Source organism: Sparus aurata, chromosome 7 (genome assembly GCF_900880675.1).
Source record: "Sparus aurata chromosome 7, fSpaAur1.1, whole genome shotgun sequence".
Classification (NCBI taxonomy): domain Eukaryota; kingdom Metazoa; phylum Chordata; class Actinopteri; order Spariformes; family Sparidae; genus Sparus; species Sparus aurata.
The window spans coordinates 5,941,442-5,963,627 of record NC_044193.1 but is presented as its reverse complement, the minus strand read 5'-3'; the positions used below and the strand labels follow the sequence as shown (position 1 = coordinate 5,963,627).

The window sequence follows — 22,186 nt, the reverse complement described above, 5'->3', positions numbered from 1 at the left end:
TTCAGTCAGTGTAAATTACTCTTAACTATTCCGTTTAATGGTAAATTAGGCAAAGTAAACTGTGTGCACTGCAGAAGCTGATAAACCACTTTAAATCAAATGAATAACTGGCCAAAACAAGCATCGTTATAATGTTGCGTGGCCCTCTGTCGGTACAGATTCTCCTCCACCTGCTATCTGGATTCTGACGGCCAGCCGACCTGTGACAACTGTCCCCCTGGATACACTGGCCGGCGCTGTGAAAGGTACGCCCCACTCCCCCTTTCCTTATCTTTCTGCTTTCCCCTTTACTTCCTTCTTCCTCTCACAGTCCTGTGGACACTGCTCAGTGTTTGGAGTTACTGGGCGGACCGGGCAGCGAGGCTCGCAGGGGCTGGCAGTTGCACCAAGTGGTTCCATTCACAGGAGAGGGATATAAGCATGTCTGTGGTTCGCATCTTCCTTGTTTTTCCCCACCGGTTATGATTGATTGGTGTCACTCGAGGGATGGGAAATGCAAACCGGTGCCACCCATTCTTATGTGCCTGTGGTTTAGTAGTCTGTCTTGTTTTTTGCAGATCTGCTGGTGGATTTTGTTTTCTTGGATATGTTGTTTTGCATAATGTAAGGTCATTTCTGCTGTGGTAGAATAATGTCTCTTTCGGTGGTATTGAGAATGTCATCACCCAGATTTTCATTGTTGTTGGAAATTTTCCAAATGAGACAAAATGGTGCTGTGCGTCTTGAGGAAACCTTTAGATGGCTTTAGATCTTACGCTTTCTTCTGTCCTTTGCCCACAAACCCCTTCTCAGAGGTCGCTTTCTGCTTCTGCTTTGCGCTTTGCTGGTAGTGAAATGTTAAGGTGATCTCCTGTCTGTGCACAGACCAAATGTGTTTTCTGGGTCTCTACGACATAAATGTAGATGTGGCATTTATGAGGACTCCTGTCTGATCAATCTTTGCCGCTCCGATTGCAAAGATGACAAGGTGACTTGGGTGTAAGACGCAACATACAAATAATTGATTGTTCATCTTGCCTGATTCTGCTGTTTTGACATTAAGAAAAGAGAGGCCGTCTGCGGACAGTTGTGGGGACCCGTTCCTGGAGAAGCCGATTGACGGCCTCCTTCCTGTGGGATGTGGAGCTGAAGCAGTATTCAATTTCAGCTGGGAGAAACAGATAGCGGAGTATGGCAGTGGAGATGATGATGATGATGATGATGATGACTACCAGTGGCCAACCACCGAAGGAACGATCATCATCCCTACTAGGGCTTTGCTCTCCACTCCAGCTCACCATCGCACCACCCGTGCCACGACAGCAGCTAGGATGGGCATTGTCTCCATCCACCCCAACAGATCAGCAACCAGACACCCACCACGCTTCACACCCAGCCCAGAGAGCAGACACTCCGCCTTCCAGCACCTGCTCCGGCTCCACTTGAACACCTTCAACCAGCGTCTGAGCATGCTGGAAAAAAACACGCTTGATATGAAGGAGAGCATTCACAGCATGGAGGACCAGCAAATTCATCTCAGCTCTCAGCTGAAGGAGCTTATCGCCATCCAGTCGGCTGGGGAGAAGAACAAGAAGGTTAACGAGCTGGAGAAGAGCTACACAGACATGGAGGCCCGCCTGAGCAGACTGGAGGGACGGTTGGAGATCCTGATCGATGGCTTCACCGCCCTGGCTCAGGAAATGAACAAGATGAAACGAAGTAAACACTCTTCCCGTTCACTCCAAGAAAAGAGGGCTCTGCCTTCTATCGCGACAGTCCTCGAACGCCCATCTTACTCAACATCTCAGCCCCCAGTTAGAACTATACCGACTGAAACACCAATGACAAGTAGAGCCACAGTGCCCAAAAGCATACCTACGCCAGGCCTACCAGCGAAGAAACCCACCACTGCTCCTCGGAGAGGGAGAAAACTCAAATCAGGAGGCGGCACTACATCAGCAAAAAACACTACAAAGAGTCAGCCAGTCACTAGATCATCCAAAAGACAAGTTTCAACAAGTACAGCAACCAAGTTGAAGACCACTGTCAATAAACCTAGGACGACTTCCAAATCTAAGTCTCGAGCCACAGCGAAGCCTGAGACGAAAAGGCCAGGAGGTAGGAGGTCCACTGTGGCAGCCAAACGTGTGTCACGGCCAAGCAACACAAAACCAAACCAAGCTAAAAAGGAAGCAACGATCACAAAATTTCAAGTGGAGCCACCGTCTCACAAACCAAACCTTGCAAAGGCCGACCAGGCCAAGAAAAAGGGTTCTTCATCACCTGTCAAAAACAATGGACGTAACAAGGCGTTTAGATCAGATGCACCAGTTTCAACAAAAGTCCAAGAGGATGGAGAGTCTTTAGAAGGGGATTCAAAGAAATCCTCAAAGACACAAAAGACTCACTCTAACCAAAATGAGAAAAAGATAGAGCGCAACTCTTCTGTCTCCCATAAAACAAAGAATTCCTCAAAGACAACAGTCACAACCACAAAACCTACCAAGACTACCAGAACAGTAAAAAGGAAAACAACTCCCACTAAAACCAAGGCTACAGCTGCGACGAAGAAATCCAACACAACAGTAAAAAGGAAATCAACTCCCCCTAAAACCAAGGCTACCACAGCGAAGAAGGTTACTAAAAAAACACAGCAGAGAAAGAAGACAAGCTCCCGTTCTGGTGTGTTGGACTTACTGCAGCTCTTAAAAAGAGATCACAAGTCTGCAAAGCAGAAAAAGAGTCAAGATGGTTCTCTTCATGTCGTCTTGGGAAGGCTGGCCATTCCTATCAAAATTATCCCTGATTATTAGGGAAAAGTATGTTTGTTTCATTATTATTATAATATTTTTTTTATATGCCAAGACTCTGATCCTGATATTTATGTTACTGCAACCAGATCAATGGAACATTATGAAGGGACCGATTATATGACGTTGTATTATTTTAGAGGGACTATCCAGATGTTTAATGCCATCCTGATGTGGATTGATGATTTTGATACTAATGGCTTCCAACCTGTATTTTATTATAATCGAAAATATTGCACAAAAATCCTTCTATGAAGAGACAGCTTAGCATTAGTACCTCTTGTGTTTATACATTTGTCCATTGTGTTCTGGCCAGACTACCTCAAGTTTTGCAAGTGTCATGCCCTCAGCATTTCATGCTCATTCTTGTTTGCTGCATTCACATGGTGTTATAAATATGTGCTGGTGTCCTAGAAAAGCCTTAATTCTCCATGTCACTCTGTCATTTGAGGACAACATTTTGTAAATCTTGCAGTGCCCTAATATGATCTACATTGTTAGGTTTTATTTTGTTTTAGATTGTCATTAAAGGTTTGTTAGAATACTTACATTTTCAAAGATGAAGAACCAGTGCATATTACAGACAAGACTATACGACAGTGGCTGTACATGCTGCAAAAGTAATTATATCCATCAATATGAAAAGGTTGAAAGATAAAACTTTCTTATCTTGTTATATCATTGTCATTCTGTCCACAACCACTTTAGTTGAGACCGATGTATTGCCATGAAATTTGTTACAGACATTTATGCTTCCCAGAGGATGAAAACTCCCTGACTTTTGACTGAGCAACTCCAGTGGGTCAGAAGTTTAATTTTAATTTTCAATACTTTGGTTTATGGCCAATTACTTACTTACTTACTTACTTACTTACTTACTTGATACTAGTGACAGTCAGATCTCCCTTTTCTTAACTTAATATACATTTATTTAGCCTGCTAAACAGTAAATACATTAGCATTTAGTCCAAAGCGCAACTGTATCCCATCCCATTGAGCCTCTTATGAATGAATGTACTTCAGAATTATCCCAGTTTGATTATGTATCTTGGTGAAGTCTTGACATTAAGGATTGATGTTGGCTTCAGACAAAAGGTCATGGGTTTACAAACATAGAAATTATGTGTCAAATCTGTCTAAATTATGAGTTTTAGGCTACCAGAAAGCTCATGGGAGGCAGAGAGATTATCCTCTGGGAAACCTGACATTTTACTGCAAATGCTACATAAAATTATCTATTAAACTGTTGAGATTTTGGTGCTGAATTAACCTGAAAACAATTGGATTCAGCTACTGGAGACCATGAATGTCACTAGTCAGTTTCATGGCAATCTGGTCAGCAGTTGGCATGGTATGGTCACTGAACAACTGTCATATCATTATAAGCATTTATAGAAATGTTGGGAATGCATAGATCAAGTTTTCAAGGTCATATCTACTGTATTTCAGTCTAGGAACTTAATATTGTTTGTGAGATTGTTGATTGGAGGTTAAATGAGATGTGAGACTCCATTGTTTGTCATGCTGTGCTTATCATGAGCTGTATGTCCTTTCTTCAAAGCCTTTAGTTATGAACATATTTAGCATTTTCACATGACCATATCTATTTTGATGTATTTTCCAAATCAACACTAACTGGAAGGACTGAATTAACCACACTTTAGAAACAACTGTACGAGTTAGTTTGAATAGGGTTTTCCAAATCAAGCTCGTAGCATGGAAGTCCTCTTGTTGGCTGTTGACCTGCGGACCTGCCAGAGGACAGGTGAGGTAAGACTGACAGCAGCTGCCCTCAGGGCAGCCTGCACAGATCTGTGGTTGGATTGGCCTTTGCTCTGGTGGCAGTGGCATTGTTTTCTTTGGTTGACAGCGTATTGCTTTGCTTAGTCACAATATCAGAAAAAACTCTCCTCTTTAGAAGCTTAGCATCTTCTGTTTATCTTTATCTTCATCTCTGCTTTTTTCTCAAGTGCGGAAACTTTTATTTTATGGTGAAACTCTATCGTATCTGTTTCTGTGCAAAGGTGTTCCTCAGTTTCAGCTGTATCACGCTCACATGAGAGATGGAATCAACATCTGAGACATGTTGAATGTTTTAGTGGAGGCTATGCTTCATCCATCTCCATTGTTTGTCTGGGAAAGCTGTTTGTATTCAATGCAAAAGCTGGGTGTCTGATGTTTAGGGTGAGCGTAAGACTTGTGCTTAGTGTTTGTATGTCTACTTACTGGATGGAAAAACAGAATTGTTTGTATGACGCCTGTCTGAATGACTCAGTCCTTTGTTCTTGCTTGATGTCTGCCTTGGGGGTTAAGAAGACACCCGAAAGGACACAACTCATCAGATGTATCACCTCTTGCAGACTTCCCAGCTTCCTGCCTCATTGTGCTTTGGGTTAAAACTTGTATCCTCTTTGACTGGAAATTTTTACCTCAACACATTGTCTATTTCTATTTCAGATGTGCCGCAGGATACAACGGCAACCCACTGCTTGGACAAAGATGTAGTGTTGGCGGCAATGAAGTCAATGGTACATACTGTTTTTTTTATTTAAGCACATGACAAAATTGTTCTGTCGTCTGGCTTGTTCTCTGTAAAGACTTGTAAAGAATCTTTTTTATGTGACAAGCCGTCTTAAAGGGCCGATACATTCTGTAACTTTCTTCTCTACCATTACAGGTAACTGCTATAACTGTGACCAAAGAGGAAGTGAAGGCTGCAGTGGTCCTGTGTGTCGCTGCAAGGTGACCCATCGCAAGCACATGCATTTTGCAGACTAGAAAGGGCTGATTGCCTCGTATCTCATTTGCATGATCCTGTGTTGCAGATGAACGTTGAAGGCCCGTCCTGTGCTAGCTGTAAGTCTGGAACCTTCCATCTCAGCCAGGAAAACAAAGATGGCTGCCTGTCCTGTTTCTGTATGGGCGTCACTCAGCAGTGCTCCAGCTCTACCTACTACAGAGACCTGGTGAGGCCTTAAAGTTGTACATGAAAATCACACAGCAAAGTGACACGGTTGATACTTCAAGAAAAGTCCATCCTCTGAACAACCAAACCAAAAGTATCTTTGTGCAGGATAAATCAGCTATGCAGCAGTGAAGATTGTATCAGCAAGTGGGTTAAACATTTACTTCAGACAGAAAAGATGTGTGTCTAATCTGGCCTAATCACTGTGTTCCAAGTCAGTGAGATCACTGGCCAAAGATTGACAAATACCCCCCATTCATTTCTGCTAAATGAGTAACTGCAAGGATTACATGACATCTATGTGAAGTCTGTAAGGTTGCATGTAGGCAAAGAGTTAGAGTTGAGTAAGATGTTAATAATATTCCGTAATCTGAGGAAGGGGGGAGCATGTAGATGTTGAATAGAAGTGACCCGAGAATAGACCCTTGGGGAATTCCACAAGCGGTCTTGATTACCAGTTGACAAAAAGTAGTCCCTATTTTTAAAGTATGATTGGAACCAACTAAATACAGCAACAGAAAGCCCCTCACCCTACCAACAACTACGTTTTTATACCTCTACACAGGCAATAACTGTGACCGAAGGCGTTTTTGTGTTGTCCACCTGTTTCTTTGCCAGTATGTCCATCTGTCCCAATCTTGCGAAAGTGATATCTCAAGAAAGCCTTGAGAGAATTTCTTCAAATTTGGTGAAAGTGTCCACTATGACTCCAGAATGAACAGATAATTATGATAACAGTTTATGACATTTTATATCCAAAAGTCAATAGTTACATTCATTCTGAATATTATTAAACACCATCGATTAAGGACAGCAACTTAACTGCTGCTCGAAGGCATAAAACTGTGAGTCGGTAATTCTAGTTGCATTACTATACTGTTATATTGGAGGCCTTTTTTTTCTCACATTTAGTCAATGGCTGCCCATAGAACTGTTAAGTCACTAATGATGAAAATGTGCACATTTATGATAGAGGTCCAAGAAATGTAAGTACGAACACTTCATAATTAATACTTCATCTTTCTAGTTCCACAGTAAGTCTAAAGTTTTGACTCTTGAACTTTACTCATCCCTGACGGTTAAGACAAGGTCAACATTTTTTTTGTTTATTAAGTCAGCTGCCATTCTCAGTTTTATCATGAACTGACTTTGCCCTGCCATGTTTCCAATCACAATCACAAATTCTCATATTCCCTTACTGGAGCTTGATTGTGCATTCAAATGTGCTCTTGCAGGTGTCCTCAGTATTTTCTCCAGGGAACTTCCAGGGATTCGCTCTGGTGAACCGCCAACGCACCAACCGCATTTCCACTGGTTTCACCGTGGAGGTTTCCACTGAAGGCACTCAACTATCCTACAGCAACTTTGACTACCTGGGACAGGAGCCTCATTACTGGCAGCTTCCAGGGGTCTACCAGGGGGACAAGGTCAGTATCAAAGAGCGTACACAAAGGCTGAGTCAGTGGAAGTAACCCAAGCAAGACAATGAACCGCTTAACGATGTACGTAAGAGGTTGAGCAGCAGGCGTGAGAAACCTGTAGACCACATGCTGTCTCCATTTTGCTGCTTTGTCTTATTTGAAAAAAATCCGCCAAGCCTTCTTTTCAAGCGGATTCTCTTTTCCTTCTGTTCGCTTCGGCCCTTTTTTGCTACATTTTCTTTCATCCTCTTAAATCTATGTGTTCACAGGGTTTTCAAATAGTGTCGAGAGATTTATTCCCCGCGTGATCACTTATAACAAAGGTCTCCATTTTCTTTGTGCTTCCCCTTCCACTTCATAGAGGTATCCGTTCTATTCTCGTTTGAAACGAGCAGAGCAGGTACAGTAATGCCAGTCAGTGGGTGTCATGTTGTGTCTGCAGTTTGAAGTCCAGTGTTGTCTGGCATGATTGAAATAACTATTGTTATGATGTAGCATTGTGTTGTACTTTTGATGTGGTGCACATCCATACGTTATGGCTGCACATAATGTTTAATGGTTTCAATAATTTCTTTGATATTTCCTGCATGGCATCTTACAGCCGTGTATGCAGTTTGTAGCTGCCTGTCGCCGCAGAGCGTTAACATCGCTGTGCATACTGCACACAAATATTGCTTTCTGCTCCATATCACATGAGCCATGTAAATGGATTTATCATTGATGGTCCGTTAAAGAGCTTCATACAGTTTAACTTTGCTCGAATAACACCGCCATAGCACTCCCAAATACCATCAGCTCAGTGATAAGGAAAGTGATCAAAGAGCTTGCTTTCTCCATGCCAATAGAGTGACTCGCAGTTGCCAGAGGAGCAGCTAAGGAAGGATGCTTCAGTTTGGAACCTAATGGCCTCTGAACGAAAAGTCACCCACAGATCGAAAAGAGCTCGACAGGTATTTGGTATTAGCGCCACTGTAGGCTGTTGTAGTGGAGGCAACACTCACACATCTAATGAGAGCGCTTGATGTAGAGTGTTTTTGTCATTATGAGCTAACACACTGAGAGATTGTGGGCATCTATGGCGATGAATCCCCTCGGGTTCACGGACGCAGCAGCATGGAGAATCACCTCGGTTTGATGAAGCGCGCAGGAGCATGTTGTCAGATTCTGTGTGTGCGTTTGCATGTGTGTGAGTCACAAAGAGGTCTGAATTGGTGTGAATAGTCTTAGGAGAGTTTTGGAAATGGTAGAAGTCGTCGATGTATGTGTTTTTATCTGCGTGATCCGACCATAATTCACCAGAGCATCGTTGTACTGCACATCAAAGCGTCAGAGACTAAAAGGCATGACCCAGCATGATCACCTTCTTTGCATACTTTGTGGAAGAACTAAATTCTAAACCCAGCCTTGGTCGTTTTCACTGTTTTCATGGTTACAAATCTTCTGTATCTCCGGTACTCCACTTTTTACGCCTCCCCAGGGTAATGTCAGAAAGCTGGATGACGAGGTCTGGGCGCTCTTCTCGAACTTCTCCAATGGACGAGCTGGTTCCCCTCCATTCTTTCCCTCCTCCTCTTCCTCTTCTTCCTCCTCGTCTTCCTCTTCTTCTTCTCGGGTACCAACCTCCTCTTCCTCTTCCTCTTCCTCTTCTCGATGGTCTTTGCGTAACCTGAGCCCCCCTCCTTCTCCGTCTGGTATCTCCGCTCCAGTGAGACCAACCAGACCCCAATCCTATTCCCCCGGCCGCAACCCTCGTCTGCAGGTACACTCAGTCACAGGTTTCAAGAAGTTTACGAGCTCTTTTCATGTCTTGATCCTGTGGTGACTTCTTGTATTTTTCTTTGGGGGTCTGGCCCTGATCAACAGAGCAAGAACACATTGAGCAAGACTTCCTCTAGTGCTTCTGGGGAGAGCAGCAAGGTAGACGGTGGCATGATTGACTGGTTGAGTTCACGTCTCGCCGCTTGGCTCTTACTCATAGGAAACTGTAATGCCGCCTTTGATAGTTAAGCTTTAAAAGTTAATAAACAACCAGCTGTCGAGGGCAGTTAATGTGTAGTTCAGGAACTCATAGCAGCAGCTCACAGATTAAAACTGAATCACTCCATACAACTCACCCAGGAACTCCCAGTTCACGTCATGGATTGTCTTAAAAAAAATTATATAAAAAATCTCACAAATTCTTACAGCTGCTGAAATACTTTTTTCATTTAGATTTTTTTTGAAATTGTGAAATTATATATGCGTGTTATGACGAGGAACTATGATTTATATTTTGTCCAGACAAAATGAACATCGTCATCATCTAATATTGAACAAGCTACACACTCTATTACGAGCTGTAACTCGCACATTTTCGTGAAACCGATGAAACATCCGGCTCAACAGGTATCACACGAAGATATAAGCCTCGGAATCAACAATGTACAAACACACCTATGAAATAACACAGCGAGAAAGTAAGAAAAATTAGTGAACACAATGTAAAACTGTTTCAAGGGAATATAATCCTTCTTAGGACATTGTACATACAATCAAAACATTTTAAAATGTGTCTTTTTCAGCTCCAAAGCTATATTAAGCATGATCCATGGCACTTTTTTATGAAGGACCTAATAACTTCTGCATGTGATAGAAATTATATTAATACAACACATAATCTAGCTCTGAGGGCCAACATTTAGAAGATCCATAACTAAAAGAAAATTGAAAGTTCCCAAGTTTTTATGTGATTTTCTTTTTTCTTTCTTTTTTTGAGAAAATTCTTAGACCTGAACTGGGAAAAGTTCTGAATTCTGGGTGAGCTGGCATGGAATAACCCAATTATGATCTACTGAATTAATGCATAATATACTTACTTTACAGTCACCAAAGAGTGGATTATTCACACAGTTCCCGTCCTTCACTGGGTGGTATATTTTCCATTGTTTAGCAAGTAGCTCCCACTCACTGCTGTCACTGTCACTGCAATTGTCCACTTGAGAAAAACTTTGGTTTTACAATAGCCTGTCATTATACAGTTGGTTCTAGTTTAAACAGCATCTCACTGAAGCTGTCATTTATTCATTATTGACAGTGGAAGTTGTTGTTTTACTTGTCAGACAAGTCACAGTGGGACTTTTTATGCTGTTATCAAGCTGTCAGCGGAGCCTTTAATAGCTCTCCTACTATAGCACAAGAGTTTAACTCTACGTGACACATTTGTCCTGAGATTCCTGTAGGGTTTTACACTTTGGCATGCTTGCTTGCTTGTACTGCTTTTCTGCCTGCTTATGATTTAGTCTCGCAGCCTCTCTCGCTCCATCTGCGGCTTATTTTCTCATGCCTCTCCTTCCTCCTCTTCCTCTCAGTACGCTCTGGTCTACAAAGGTTTCAGCTTGCACCAGGATGATCTGCTCTACTGGCAGCTCCCAGCGCAGTTCACAGGGGATAAGGTAACGGTGGAAACTTTGGGGTGACGTCCTTTCCTGACCTCGAGTCAACCCCTTCGAGGTCACAGAAAATACAGCACCTTTCATATCCTCCATCCTCCCCTCTGCCCCTCAGCCCGTATCATCATCCTCCCATTAATCCAGTCCACACTCCCTATTCCCTTTTTTGTTTTTTGTCCCTACCCTCCTAAAAGACGCCTGTGCCATGTTACCATGTTGACAAGTGTAATTTCTTTGGTTCGTAATCCACACACACTCCATATGCTACATTAGAATTAGAAATAGAAACTACAAACATTCCTCACTGCTCTCAGTTTTCATCTTTTTCACCACTAACATTCAATTTGAAAAGGGTTAAAAATGCAAATACTGTGTTATTTGAGGGCTTCTTCAGTGACTCAGTATAGCACTTCCAAAGGATGGGGGGCTCACAGTTCAATAATAAAAAAGAAATTGAAGCAGCAAAGGCTTAGGTATCCTGACTTTTACTCGCGAGCTCCAAGATCCTCCAATTCCAATAATTCAGCTGGACAGTGTATCTCATGAGAACCACTGACTGCAAAAATAATGACAGAAGTGAAGCCAATTTAGGTGCCTTCAACCTGCATTCTTGTAAAAGCCAGCAGGGGGCGACTACACTCACTGCAAAAACAAAGTCTGATTGTATATAAGCCTATGAGAAAATGACCCTACTTCTCACTTGATTTACCACCTCAGTGAACAGTTTCCGAATGAGTTTATGGTCCCAATCAATAGTGTCAAATCTTCTCTACTACAGCATGATGTTCATTTTATAAATTATGGTCCCATTTAGAGTAAATTAGAGGGTCAGAGGGGGTCCTCAGATTCTCAGATCTACCCCAGCTTCTCCCTTTTGTCCAATGATTGCAACAGCTGTAATGCCAAACTCGAGGCTTCAAAATTGACCCCGCATGTCCGCCGATCCACGGGTGATGTCATTTAAGGGTTTGGACTTGATTAGAACCCTGTAGAACCCTGTAGTTTGTAATTCAAGACCCATTTAAAAAAAAAAATGTAAGCCTCATCCGAAGCTCAGGTAACCCTAATGAAATAGTTATGACATCACTGAGCTTTTGTTTTCTCAGACTTTCAAAACTCTCTCCAGGGGCACAGAAGACATTATGGAGCTGTTTTCACAGGCTTAGTTGTTCTCCCCATGACAAGTGAACTAAATCCTGTTAACATGGTAACTCTCACACGTTTAAAAGCAGTTTGATCCTTCACATCCCTCTAGTGCAACGGATTTGATGCAGCTGCACACTATGGCGCTCTCAGTGACCATCTGGTATTAATGTTTGCAGCACTCTTTGAACTTCCAAATGATCTAAAGCCTCTTTCTTACCAACCATGTTTTAGGTGGGTTCTTACGGCGGGAAGCTTAAATACACCATCTCCTATGTGGCCGGTCCAAGAGGAACGCTTCTCGATGATGGCGACGTCCAGATTATTGTGAGTATCTTCTGATTCACAGTTTCCTGCCGGGGTTGTATGTGTTTGTAGCGACATACTTACATGTCAGTGTTGTCCCTGCAGGGTAACGACATCACTCTGGTGGCTCGTCAGCCGTGGCAGAGGAGGCAGCAGGGCAGCAGAGAGACTCAACAGTTTGAGGTCGTCTTCAAAGAGGTGAGTGGAACAGAAAGCAGGCATCTGCCTGTGGAAGGGGCTCTTCCACGATCTGTGAGTGCACTGCTAGAAGCTATAAAATCCGACACACGGGTCCTTAAAAATACCCCAAATTCAACGATAAGCTTTCATTTCGTTTATCAGGAAAACTGGCGTCGTCCCGATGGCATGCCCGCCACCCGAGAGCACCTGATGATGGTTCTGGCTGATCTGGATGACATCCTGATTCGAGCATCCTACTCCACTGAGATGCGGTCCTCCAGCATCTTTGATATCAGCATGGAAGTTGCGGTGCCGAACTACAGCGGCTTGGCTCAGGCCCTCGAGGTGGAGCAGTGCCGCTGCCCACCTGGATACCAGGGACTCTCTTGCCAGGTAATGATTCGTACTGAACCTCTCAGCTGGAAGCATTTCATGCGAGCTGCGCCTAATTGACGTTTCATTGTCGAAATCATAATGTATCTTTCAGGACTGTGCAGCTGGATATACTCGCACGGGAGGAGGTTTGTACCTGGGCCACTGTGAGCTCTGTGAGTGCAACGGCCACTCTGACTCCTGCCACCCCGAGACTGGCATCTGCACGGTATGAAGCACTAAAGCACTTGTTGTGACTGATATATAGCACCCTGATGGGACGGACAGATCTCTAAACACGATATGTTCCCCCCCTCCAGAGCTGCCTGCACAACACCCAGGGGGAGCTCTGTGAGCAGTGCGCGCCCGGCTTCTTCGGTGACTCCACTGTTGGCACTCCGGAGGACTGCCAGCCCTGCGCCTGCCCTCACACTGACCCAGACAACCAGTGAGTCCTGGCACAGATAGCAAGACTTCACATTCCACCTCCATTTATAGCTCAAGACAACGCTGCGTTCAGCCCACTCTACCCTGTTTACAGCAAATTCTACTGTCTCATAAATTCTGGAGTTTGATCCATTTCCGTTTTCGGACCAACCGACATGAAATATCGTGTGTTCACTTCCACACTGAAATCATCTGATTGTGTGTCCTCACTAGCTTCAAGTCAGGATTTAGTAAAACAAAAAACTGAAGAACAGTGAAGACATTTCTACTGCAAATCCACAAGTTTTTCATATTCAGGTTTCTTCAATCTTCAAAATATTCAATGCTGGAAACTCCAGAAAACGCATGAAATCGCCTTTGAAAGATTTCTTTCCAGTCAATTCACAGCAAAAGAGGAATGTCACACTGAATTACTCGGTTCAGTTGGTAATGAACCGTGTTTCTGCCCTGTAACATAGCTTCCTGTCTGTGTGGTTTTTTTTTTCTACCAGGTTCTCCCCAACCTGTGAGAGCCTTGGAAATGGAGGCTACCAGTGTACTGCCTGTCAGCCTGGGTACACCGGCCAGTACTGTGAACGGTAACACAACCTAATATAACTCTCGATGAGGGTAGAAAAGGAAAAGGAAATAGTTGTGCTTAATGTCAAAACAGGATGAACTGCAATTTTCAAGAATTTCGACTTAACTCTAACTTTTTCGGTTATGTCTCATTTCTGCATCTTCAGTTGTGCTCCCGGATATGTTGGCAACCCTCAGGAGAGACAGAAGTGTCGTCCATACGATGGTAAGGCTACGTTAGGCGTTAGAAACACGAGCGCTCGTGTTCATGCCAGAAAATAAGAAAAATGGCAGGCTTGTTTTCCGCTGTAGTAGTGACGTGTGACTTCTGGTGTAACTGTTAAAGTCTGGCCTTAAGTTGAACATCGAGCTACACTCATGTTCCTGCAAAATAAAGGCAGGTTTATTAGAAGTATACACAAAGAGAATTATGGGAAGTAAACAGCTAGCATCTAGCTAAATGACAATGCAATCTCGTGACCGGCTGTAAATCCAGAAATGCAACCTGGCAAACTCTTGACATCAGCAAGTATTTCTGCCAGCCAGCAGAGACTCCAGGAGGTCACGCTGCCTGGCCAAGAAATAGCAAATTACCCTCCATAAAAGCACAATTTCCTTTTTGTTTTTTTCTGAATTAAACAAACCAGATATAAAATATGAATTAGTCAGCGTTCTCATTTCCGATCTCCATGCTAATCTAGCCATAGCTTCATATTTAATTGACAGTTATGAGAGTGGTGTGGATATAGTAATCTAACTCTCAGGTAGAAAGTGAGTAAGTGTATTTTCTAAAAAGTCTAGCTTTTCCTTTAAACCTAAACTCCTGACCAGGTTCGGCTACAACCATGTGACCACTGGGTCGTGTCCAGGCGACCAGTTTTGGTTTGTGAGACAAAAAAAAAGGAATCAGCCTTACTGCCTGAGCTCGTTTTGTGAAATACTGCTCTGATGCCATTTGTATTGATATTCTGAGAGTATCCCTGATGGGTTTGTTATGACCTTTCCACTTTGCAGCTGCGGCCTCCCTCGTGGTAAAGGTTTATCCAGAGAGGGTCCTCGCTTCCCAGGGAGGCTCTGTGACTCTCAGGTGTCAGGTGTCCGGCAGCCCTCCGCACTATTTCTACTGGTCCAGAGAGGACGGACGGCCCATCTCCAGCGGCGCTGACAGACGCAGACAAGGTACATCACACACTTGATGCACATATTCAAGTATGATTTCTGCACTCTTTATTTTGGTTTGAAGTACGGTTAAAAAAAAGTTCTGCTCGAGCTGATCTGAATACACAAATTGCGTATATCGATACGCGTACAAGATCACATTGCAAGCGTGAACGCGACACCTGTTGTTCATGTGTGTGTGCAGGAGCAGAGCTGTACTTCCCCAACGTCCAGTCGAGTGACGCCGGCGTCTACGTCTGTACCTGCAGAGACCAGCGCAGCACCAACAGGAGCCGCGCCGAAATTGTTGTCACAAGTGTGTATCGCCTCGCTGCTGTATAGGCAAACAAGATTTTCCTTCGTGCAGTTTATTGCACCACACTAAATAGATACCATCCATCGTTCCACACATGGGCTTGCTTATGAACAGATTATGTAAGACGTCATTCTTCAGTTTAGCTGACTGTGTGTGTGTGTGTGTGTGTGTGTGGTTCATTCCTGGTATTTTGGAGTTTTGAAGGTTCTGGGATAAGATGTGTGCGTAACAGAGCCAGCGAAACATTCTGCTACCATGTCCTCATGTTGCAAGAAGGTTATTATAGCGTTTATAGCGAATAGGAAAAAGTTTCTTCTGTGATATCACTCGTTATTGAAGTTGATGTTTAGCAGACTGGGATTGATTAGCAGCTTCGTTTTAAAACGTTCATCAGCAGTTTATCAGCTTCCACGCCTGACTTCATCTGTGGAAAACAAAAGCTGGCAAAAATAACACCAACGCAGATGGTTCACCGGTTCTGCCAACATAAAAACTTACATTGCAGTTTTTTAGATTTTCTTTACAGCATCCTGTTGATCAGTTTCACTTATATAAACTGTGTCTCCACATTTCACCAGATGTCCAATCCAAGCCTATTGAGGTGACAGTCGAGGAGCCCAAAGCCCAGACTGTCAGGGTGGGGTCCACTGTCAGCTTCATCTGCACTGCAAAGAGCAAGGTAACACCGGCCGCAATGATCGTTGTTGATTTACTTTATTATTTTTGATTAGGAATACGTGCACATTTATAGAAATAATTCACCATTTTGGGGAAAACCCTGTTCACTTTTCCACCAGACAAGAAGGCTGCTGCCAATAACATCTGTTAAATTTGGAGACGGTGCCAGAAACAGGCTAGCTTAGCTTACCATAAAGACTGCTAACAAGGGGAAACAGCTAGCCTGGCTCTGTTAAAAGGGAGACATCTCAACATAACCTCTTATTAAAACGCATTGCTAGGTAGAGGATCAGAGGAGAAGCCCAAACAAGCGTTTGGGTTTGCATGCTTCTTGTCATTTCTGTGTGCTCATCTGCTCCCTACCTCCACAGTCACCAGCCTACACCCTCGTCTGGACCCGCATGGGTAACGGGAAGCTGCCCAACCGGGCCATGGACTTTAACGGCATCCTGACAATTCAGAACGTCCAGCCCGAAGACGCGGGCGTCTATGTTTGCACGGGCTCAAATATGTTTGCCATGGACGAGGGCAACGCCATCCTCTACGTGCCAGGTTCGTGATCCTCGGCACCGCATTCCATTACCCATCACTCCCTGCTACCCGACCAGCTCCGGCACCTGTAGTCGTCCCGTCCCATCCCCGTCCCCAACCCCTCTTCCGGCTTGCAGTGGCGCATGCTTCCCTGTTTTACTGCATCTCTCATCATGCACTGTAAACACTCAGCTCCTGGTTAACAGCATAATAGGCTTGCAGATCTAACTCCCAACGCTTTTGCCCTCTGCTGCTTAAACCAACATGTCTCATTATCGTACCGCCAGCTCTTCTTACTGCCTTTTTTTTTTTTTTTTTTAACTCGCTGTCTTGTACGTCTTTACTCAGTGGTTTTTCCTGGACTTTAAATGAAGAAATACAGCTTGTGGGTTAAAATTCTCCAGATAACATGCGGGGTCAAGTATGCAGTTTTAGACTTAAACTAACGGGCACTCAATTCATGACGCATTCGCAAAACTTCAGCCAAAGGAGCACTCTTAGTGATTTTTTTGGGGTTAATGCTTCCTGCCAACACTTATTAAAGCTACTGCAGATTTTTCTTTCCTTGTTAAATTTTTTATTTTTTTGTATTAATCGGTGGTGGTGTGGTTGCTTCTCGATCACTGGTGGAGTCGCTGGTTTTTTCTGCTGTTAGAGGTTTCACACGCAGGGTGCTGGATTCTGGTGTCTTTGGGCTCCCGGGGGCCCCTTCCCGCCCGAGCTGTAGTGTTTAATGATGAGGAGGAATGTGGATGCCACGATTGGTGCTTAGTGGCTCTGCGACTGGCGTTCAAAGAGGACTTCAGTGTCGCTGGAAGAGAGGAGAAATAGGACGAGCCCCCAATACCACTGATTGTTTTGTGTTGTTCCACTCCGTGCAGTATTCCCTCCTTAAATTACTGTCTGCTGTTTAATTCATCATCCTGATGATGATGATGGATGTCAACGAACAAAAACGGTGCTATCAGCCTGTGGCTACACCTGTGGCTGAATTCACTTTCCTAACATGCTGTTATACTGCTGTAATATCACTCCTTCATTCCTTTAGTGTCGGCAAAAGTAGGTTTTGTTTGTATCAGTCGTCTCCTGTCAGACCTAGTTGGTAAAAGTGTTCGAGAGCTGACTTGAAATGCAGAAGAAAAAGAGGGAAAATGTTGTTTTAATCATATTTTTGTCAATAATCATCTACGATTGTATATTATGGTCTTTTTTTATTTACATCATGTCCATGTTTTTGGCACATCTTCTTGTTTGATCGACTGAAATATGTTAACCTGAAATGTCTCCATGAAATCAAATATATCAGAATTATTAGAACTTCTTTTCTTTTTTTTTTTTTTTTTTTATATTTTCAAAGGAATTGGCCATGTGAATGCAGTTACCTTGCATGTTGTGTGTTTACATTTAGGCAATTTCAAGTGTTTTTATAAGAAAAGTATTTTTATACACCTCTGAGAACATCTTACAACTCAACAACCACAGGTCACACTTAAAACGTCTTCAGTTTTTTTATTTTTTTTTAACCCTGAATTACTTTACAATCGCTGCATTATTTTTGTATGTGTTCATTCATGACTCAAAGGCTACATGATTGCAAAAGGTTATACCCAAAGGTGCTTCTGTACAGATTTTATCCATTTAAAAAAAAAACATTTCTTTATTAAGAATACCAAACTGATGTAATGTACACGTGTCACATTGTAATGTATTTATCTTAACTGTGAAAATATTTTGTGAAAAAGAGAAAAAATTGATTAAAATAACAATAATTGATCAAAGTGATTTGCTAATTCATGGATGGGGCTGATTTGAGTATTATCTTGACCAGCGCAGGATAACCACAAGCTGTATGGCAGCTTTTTTTTTTTTTTTTTTTAGCTGACAGTGTCGCAATGTTTTAAACTGCTTCTCGCTACTAACCTGCATGTCTCATGTGTGGCTACCCTGCATCACTTCATCGCTCCATGTGCTGCTGAACAGTCATGATATCTCAGTGTATGTGTGTGTTTGTGTGTCTCGATTTGAAATTCAAAGCATTTTTTGGAGATTTGTTGTTTTCTTTGGTTTTGGTGTTAAGTGTGAGATAAGCATGAATTGATACAAGCGGTCATTTGAAGCGACATCAGTTCAATTCGCGGTGTTCTTCCTCTCAGGTAAGTGTGAGAACCGAATGCTCAGAACTGTTAATTAAATGGCACCAACAACCAGGACTAAAATAAATAATGAAGCAAGTAGGAAAGCGGATCATTGGCCGAACTGAAAATTAAAGTTGGTGCCAGTTTAATTCAAGTTATTATTATTTTTTTTTTACGTGTGTGCTTCTTTTTGGAATCAATTGGACAAAACAACGGCGGCCAACGTTCGGAGACGGATAAGTTTCTCTGGGGAGTTGGGAGGTAAACTGCTGTTACCGTGTAACCTGACTTGTCAGTTTACCTGTCCCCTCCCCCCTCCCTCCCTTCCTTCCTTCCTTCCTCCCGCAACTCCAGAGGCCTCACAGACTCAGATGTTTTACACAGCCTATGAAATGTTTGAAGGACACAGAAAGCGTAAGTCCGCATGGGCATGGTTTCCTCTCTGCCGGGCTCCTTGAAGAGACCGGCCTCTCCTTCCCTGTGTCATGCATGCACTCATCTTCAGCAGCATGGATATAAAGGTGTCCTGGTAGCGCCCATGTACAATCAACCAAGCAGCAGTCGCGCACGACAGCCCAGAACATCAGTGCTGTCCTATAAGCATCTTTAGCTCGACTTAGATCTAAAGATGAATTTCTATTTTCAGTATATCTACGTTATCACGTCTCTGTCCTTGTTTAAAGAGTCCATGCTTGGATTGTACATGAGCCTTACCGGCTCCTACCTGGCTCTTTGGGTTCATTGGGGTCCATCACTGCAGGAAAAGGTGCATGTTCATTCTTACGGGCAACTCCTCGTGAATGTCGAGTCAAGTTTCCACCGCTAAAAAGATCACAATCAGTGTTTTACAGTAAGGATAAGCCTTACTGTAAAAATTTTAAATATAATCCTTTTGGCAAATGTTCCTCTTAATTGGACAAAAACATGTTGATACACTATGAAAAAGTCACTTTAAATGAATGCAGTGATCTTTTATTCTTTATCACTGGATGATTGGGCCTTTAAGTTATTTAAAATCTGGAGCTACGTGCTAAATTCTATTTCCTTGGTGACATTGTCTCCACATTCAGAGACAAGAGATGTCCCTTCTATTTCTGTCTCTCTGCGCTTTCCTTTTTCTCCTCAGGAAACATGCTATACTTGGGAAGGAGCTGTCATCTGGGCTTCAAACATCATACTGTGCTTAAATACATCCCATCACAACCTCATTACATCAGAGCTGAATGTGGATAGCAAACTTGTGAGAGGCCTAGTTTTAGTTTCAGTGTGTCACAAAGATGGAGGTGAACTCTATGCAACAGTTAATGGAAATCAAACTATATTGCATACATGTCAGAGGATTCCAAACATCCAAAGTCAAAGAATACATATTTCCCCCCTTATCTCTTGTGGTATCCAGCCAGTGAGCTACTTTTAGTTCCGAACCTCAATTACGTGAAATGGCAAAAAAATGATGTACAGATATTCATTAACTTTGTTGACCACTTAACTTGCATCTAGCTCCGCCATGTGGAGAAGTTTTTGTCTAATACTTGCTTGCAAAACATTCATATCAACCTTAGCTGCGCTTTGTGTAGTGCAAATCTTAGCATGCTAACACGCTGAACTAGGATGGTGAACATGGTCAACATTACCTGCTTAGAATTTAGCTCAAAGTAGCACTGCGCAGTACACAAGGATGCAAGAGCTCCACCTGCAGACAGATTTCCATCAAATGTGAAGTGTGCCGTCATAATCAGTGTATTTTTACCGTTCATGTAACACAGATTTGCTTCAAATTGGCAAGTAATGATAAATAAAAATTGGCAGAGAGTCCTCGAGGAGGCCGCATGCTGCCGTGGAACCTGCGATTGGTGATTCTAAGAAATGACTGAAGGGAAAGAGACGCTTGTTTCACAGCTTTTGTTTTTTGTGTCTGTTTTGTTCAAAATAATCCAAAATATAGTATTTTATTTAATGTGCACATATTTCTCTCAGTGCAGTACTGTACTGGAATAAATGTTGCTCATTACTCATTCATGGCACTCACAAACATATATGTGAAGAACTGAACAGATAAAAACCAAAACTATAAAATCGGATGGATACCACTTGAGGTAGTAAAGTGAGAAATTATGTTTTTTTTCTCTTAATGTGGGTAAATCTGCCCTTGAAGTTTCATCTCCTGGTGCACTGATCCTACCATAGATCTATACAAAACCCATCTAGAGTCAGTCCAATGAAACTTCTCTGCCCTGGAGTACTTGTGTCACCAAGGTCAGAGAGTCAAAGCTCCACCCGGGCTACAACTGTCCCAGGGGTTTTCCGCCTGCTTTGACAGCCTCATACTCCTCCCTCCCCACTGAAAGAGGCCTTTCTATTGCTCTGTCACTCTGGAATCATACGGGATTGATCTAGCAGCCAGCCAAACTGGCACAGCAATGTGCCCAGAGGCCATGCCAAGGTCTGCCTGCCACATCTCATCTGTTTCGTCTACTCTGAGGATCTAGACTGCCAAGGGTGAGGGTGGGGGCAGGGGCAGAGACCGTCATACTCTCTCTCTCTCAGTCTAATCAATTCATTGTAATCAGAAGCATTCCCACAGCTTCATATAATGACCAAGCTGGGGTTGTAGACACCAGACAAGGTTTCATATTCCATTCCCCCCACCACACTGGTCTGCTTTATCATGCTTTACTTCTCCACCTGCCTCTGAGACGTCTCACTCTCCATTTTGAGTTGTGTTTGACTGATGTGTCTCCTCCTGTAGCTGCAGAGGGGGCCCAGCCCGTGGCCACCATCGCACCATCAGTGCTGAATGTCCAGCAGGGCCAGCGGGCAGAGTTCCGCTGCACAGTGACTGGAAACCCGACCCCTGCCATTGAATGGATCGGTATGACCGGTGTCTCTGTATCCTGTTGTATAATTTCTAGTGCAGAACAAAGTTGCGTAAAATTTACCAGCTGGTATACAAAAATTCCCCCTTTACAGGAGGTCCAGGGAACAGAATGAGTCCCAGAGCTGTGATACGAGGCGGCGTACTGACCTTCACAGCAGTGGACCCAGCTGATGAGGGAGATTACACCTGCAAAGCCCTGAACACTCATGGGGAGCACACAGCGCGGGTTTCTCTCTTTGTCCAAAGTACGTTTAGTGTTTATGCGTGCGTGAAAATATATTGCACGTTGTGAACATGTTAACACACCTTCGTTGCGGGGACCCCCATCCCTTGTGGGGACCTCCTCTCCAAATTATTGTCCCCCCCAATGCAAATGATTCTGTGTAATGGTTTATGGTTTGGGTTCAGTGTTGGAGTTAGAATGAAGTGGTTGTGGTTAAGCTTAGGTAGTCTTCAGGGAGTTATTGAACTTGTCTCCCTCTTCTGACAGTGACAGTAATTTCACAAATACTGTCGACATAGCCGCTCCCATGCTTCTAGCTGCTGTAGCCTACTACATCACTATGGCGGTTCCCCCTGCCAGCCCTGGACAACCCATCATTGCTAAGACTAGACTCCAGATTTTAAAACTCTGATGTGCTGTTTGTACATTTTCATGTGCTGTCGAAACATGGTAAAACATTTTGTTTCCGTAAATTCACATGAATTCTTGAAGTCGCAAAAACAAGTCAGAAGAAAATTTTGGTACACTAGTTGAAATCATATGACAATTGAAACACGTCAGACAAAGTAAACATTTTGTTGATGTAAAGAAACTTGTCCTTCGCTTCTCCTTATCACTCAAATACTAGAAACATACATACATACTATATATAGAAGTA

At 43.2% G+C, this 22,186-nt stretch overlaps 1 protein-coding gene across 1 annotated transcript in view; it reads left to right on the top strand.

The window, feature by feature from the left end:
- Window positions 1-22,186, top strand: part of hspg2 (heparan sulfate proteoglycan 2) — a 100,640-nt gene that overhangs the window by 56,254 nt on the left and 22,200 nt on the right. Inside the window, exons 30-53 of the mRNA XM_030422906.1 lie at window positions 159-245; window positions 5,247-5,317; window positions 5,467-5,531; window positions 5,615-5,755; window positions 6,990-7,181; window positions 7,537-7,575; window positions 8,021-8,125; window positions 8,653-8,934; window positions 9,039-9,092; window positions 10,523-10,606; window positions 11,981-12,073; window positions 12,158-12,250; window positions 12,395-12,625; window positions 12,720-12,833; window positions 12,925-13,052; window positions 13,543-13,629; window positions 13,777-13,835; window positions 14,624-14,788; window positions 14,973-15,083; window positions 15,662-15,762; window positions 16,133-16,313; window positions 18,782-18,841; window positions 21,177-21,299; window positions 21,398-21,550. Coding sequence (XP_030278766.1) covers window positions 159-245; window positions 5,247-5,317; window positions 5,467-5,531; window positions 5,615-5,755; window positions 6,990-7,181; window positions 7,537-7,575; window positions 8,021-8,125; window positions 8,653-8,934; window positions 9,039-9,092; window positions 10,523-10,606; window positions 11,981-12,073; window positions 12,158-12,250; window positions 12,395-12,625; window positions 12,720-12,833; window positions 12,925-13,052; window positions 13,543-13,629; window positions 13,777-13,835; window positions 14,624-14,788; window positions 14,973-15,083; window positions 15,662-15,762; window positions 16,133-16,313; window positions 18,782-18,841; window positions 21,177-21,299; window positions 21,398-21,550 — 2,819 coding nt within the window. The remainder of the gene's footprint in view (window positions 1-158; window positions 246-5,246; window positions 5,318-5,466; window positions 5,532-5,614; window positions 5,756-6,989; window positions 7,182-7,536; window positions 7,576-8,020; window positions 8,126-8,652; window positions 8,935-9,038; window positions 9,093-10,522; window positions 10,607-11,980; window positions 12,074-12,157; window positions 12,251-12,394; window positions 12,626-12,719; window positions 12,834-12,924; window positions 13,053-13,542; window positions 13,630-13,776; window positions 13,836-14,623; window positions 14,789-14,972; window positions 15,084-15,661; window positions 15,763-16,132; window positions 16,314-18,781; window positions 18,842-21,176; window positions 21,300-21,397; window positions 21,551-22,186) is intronic.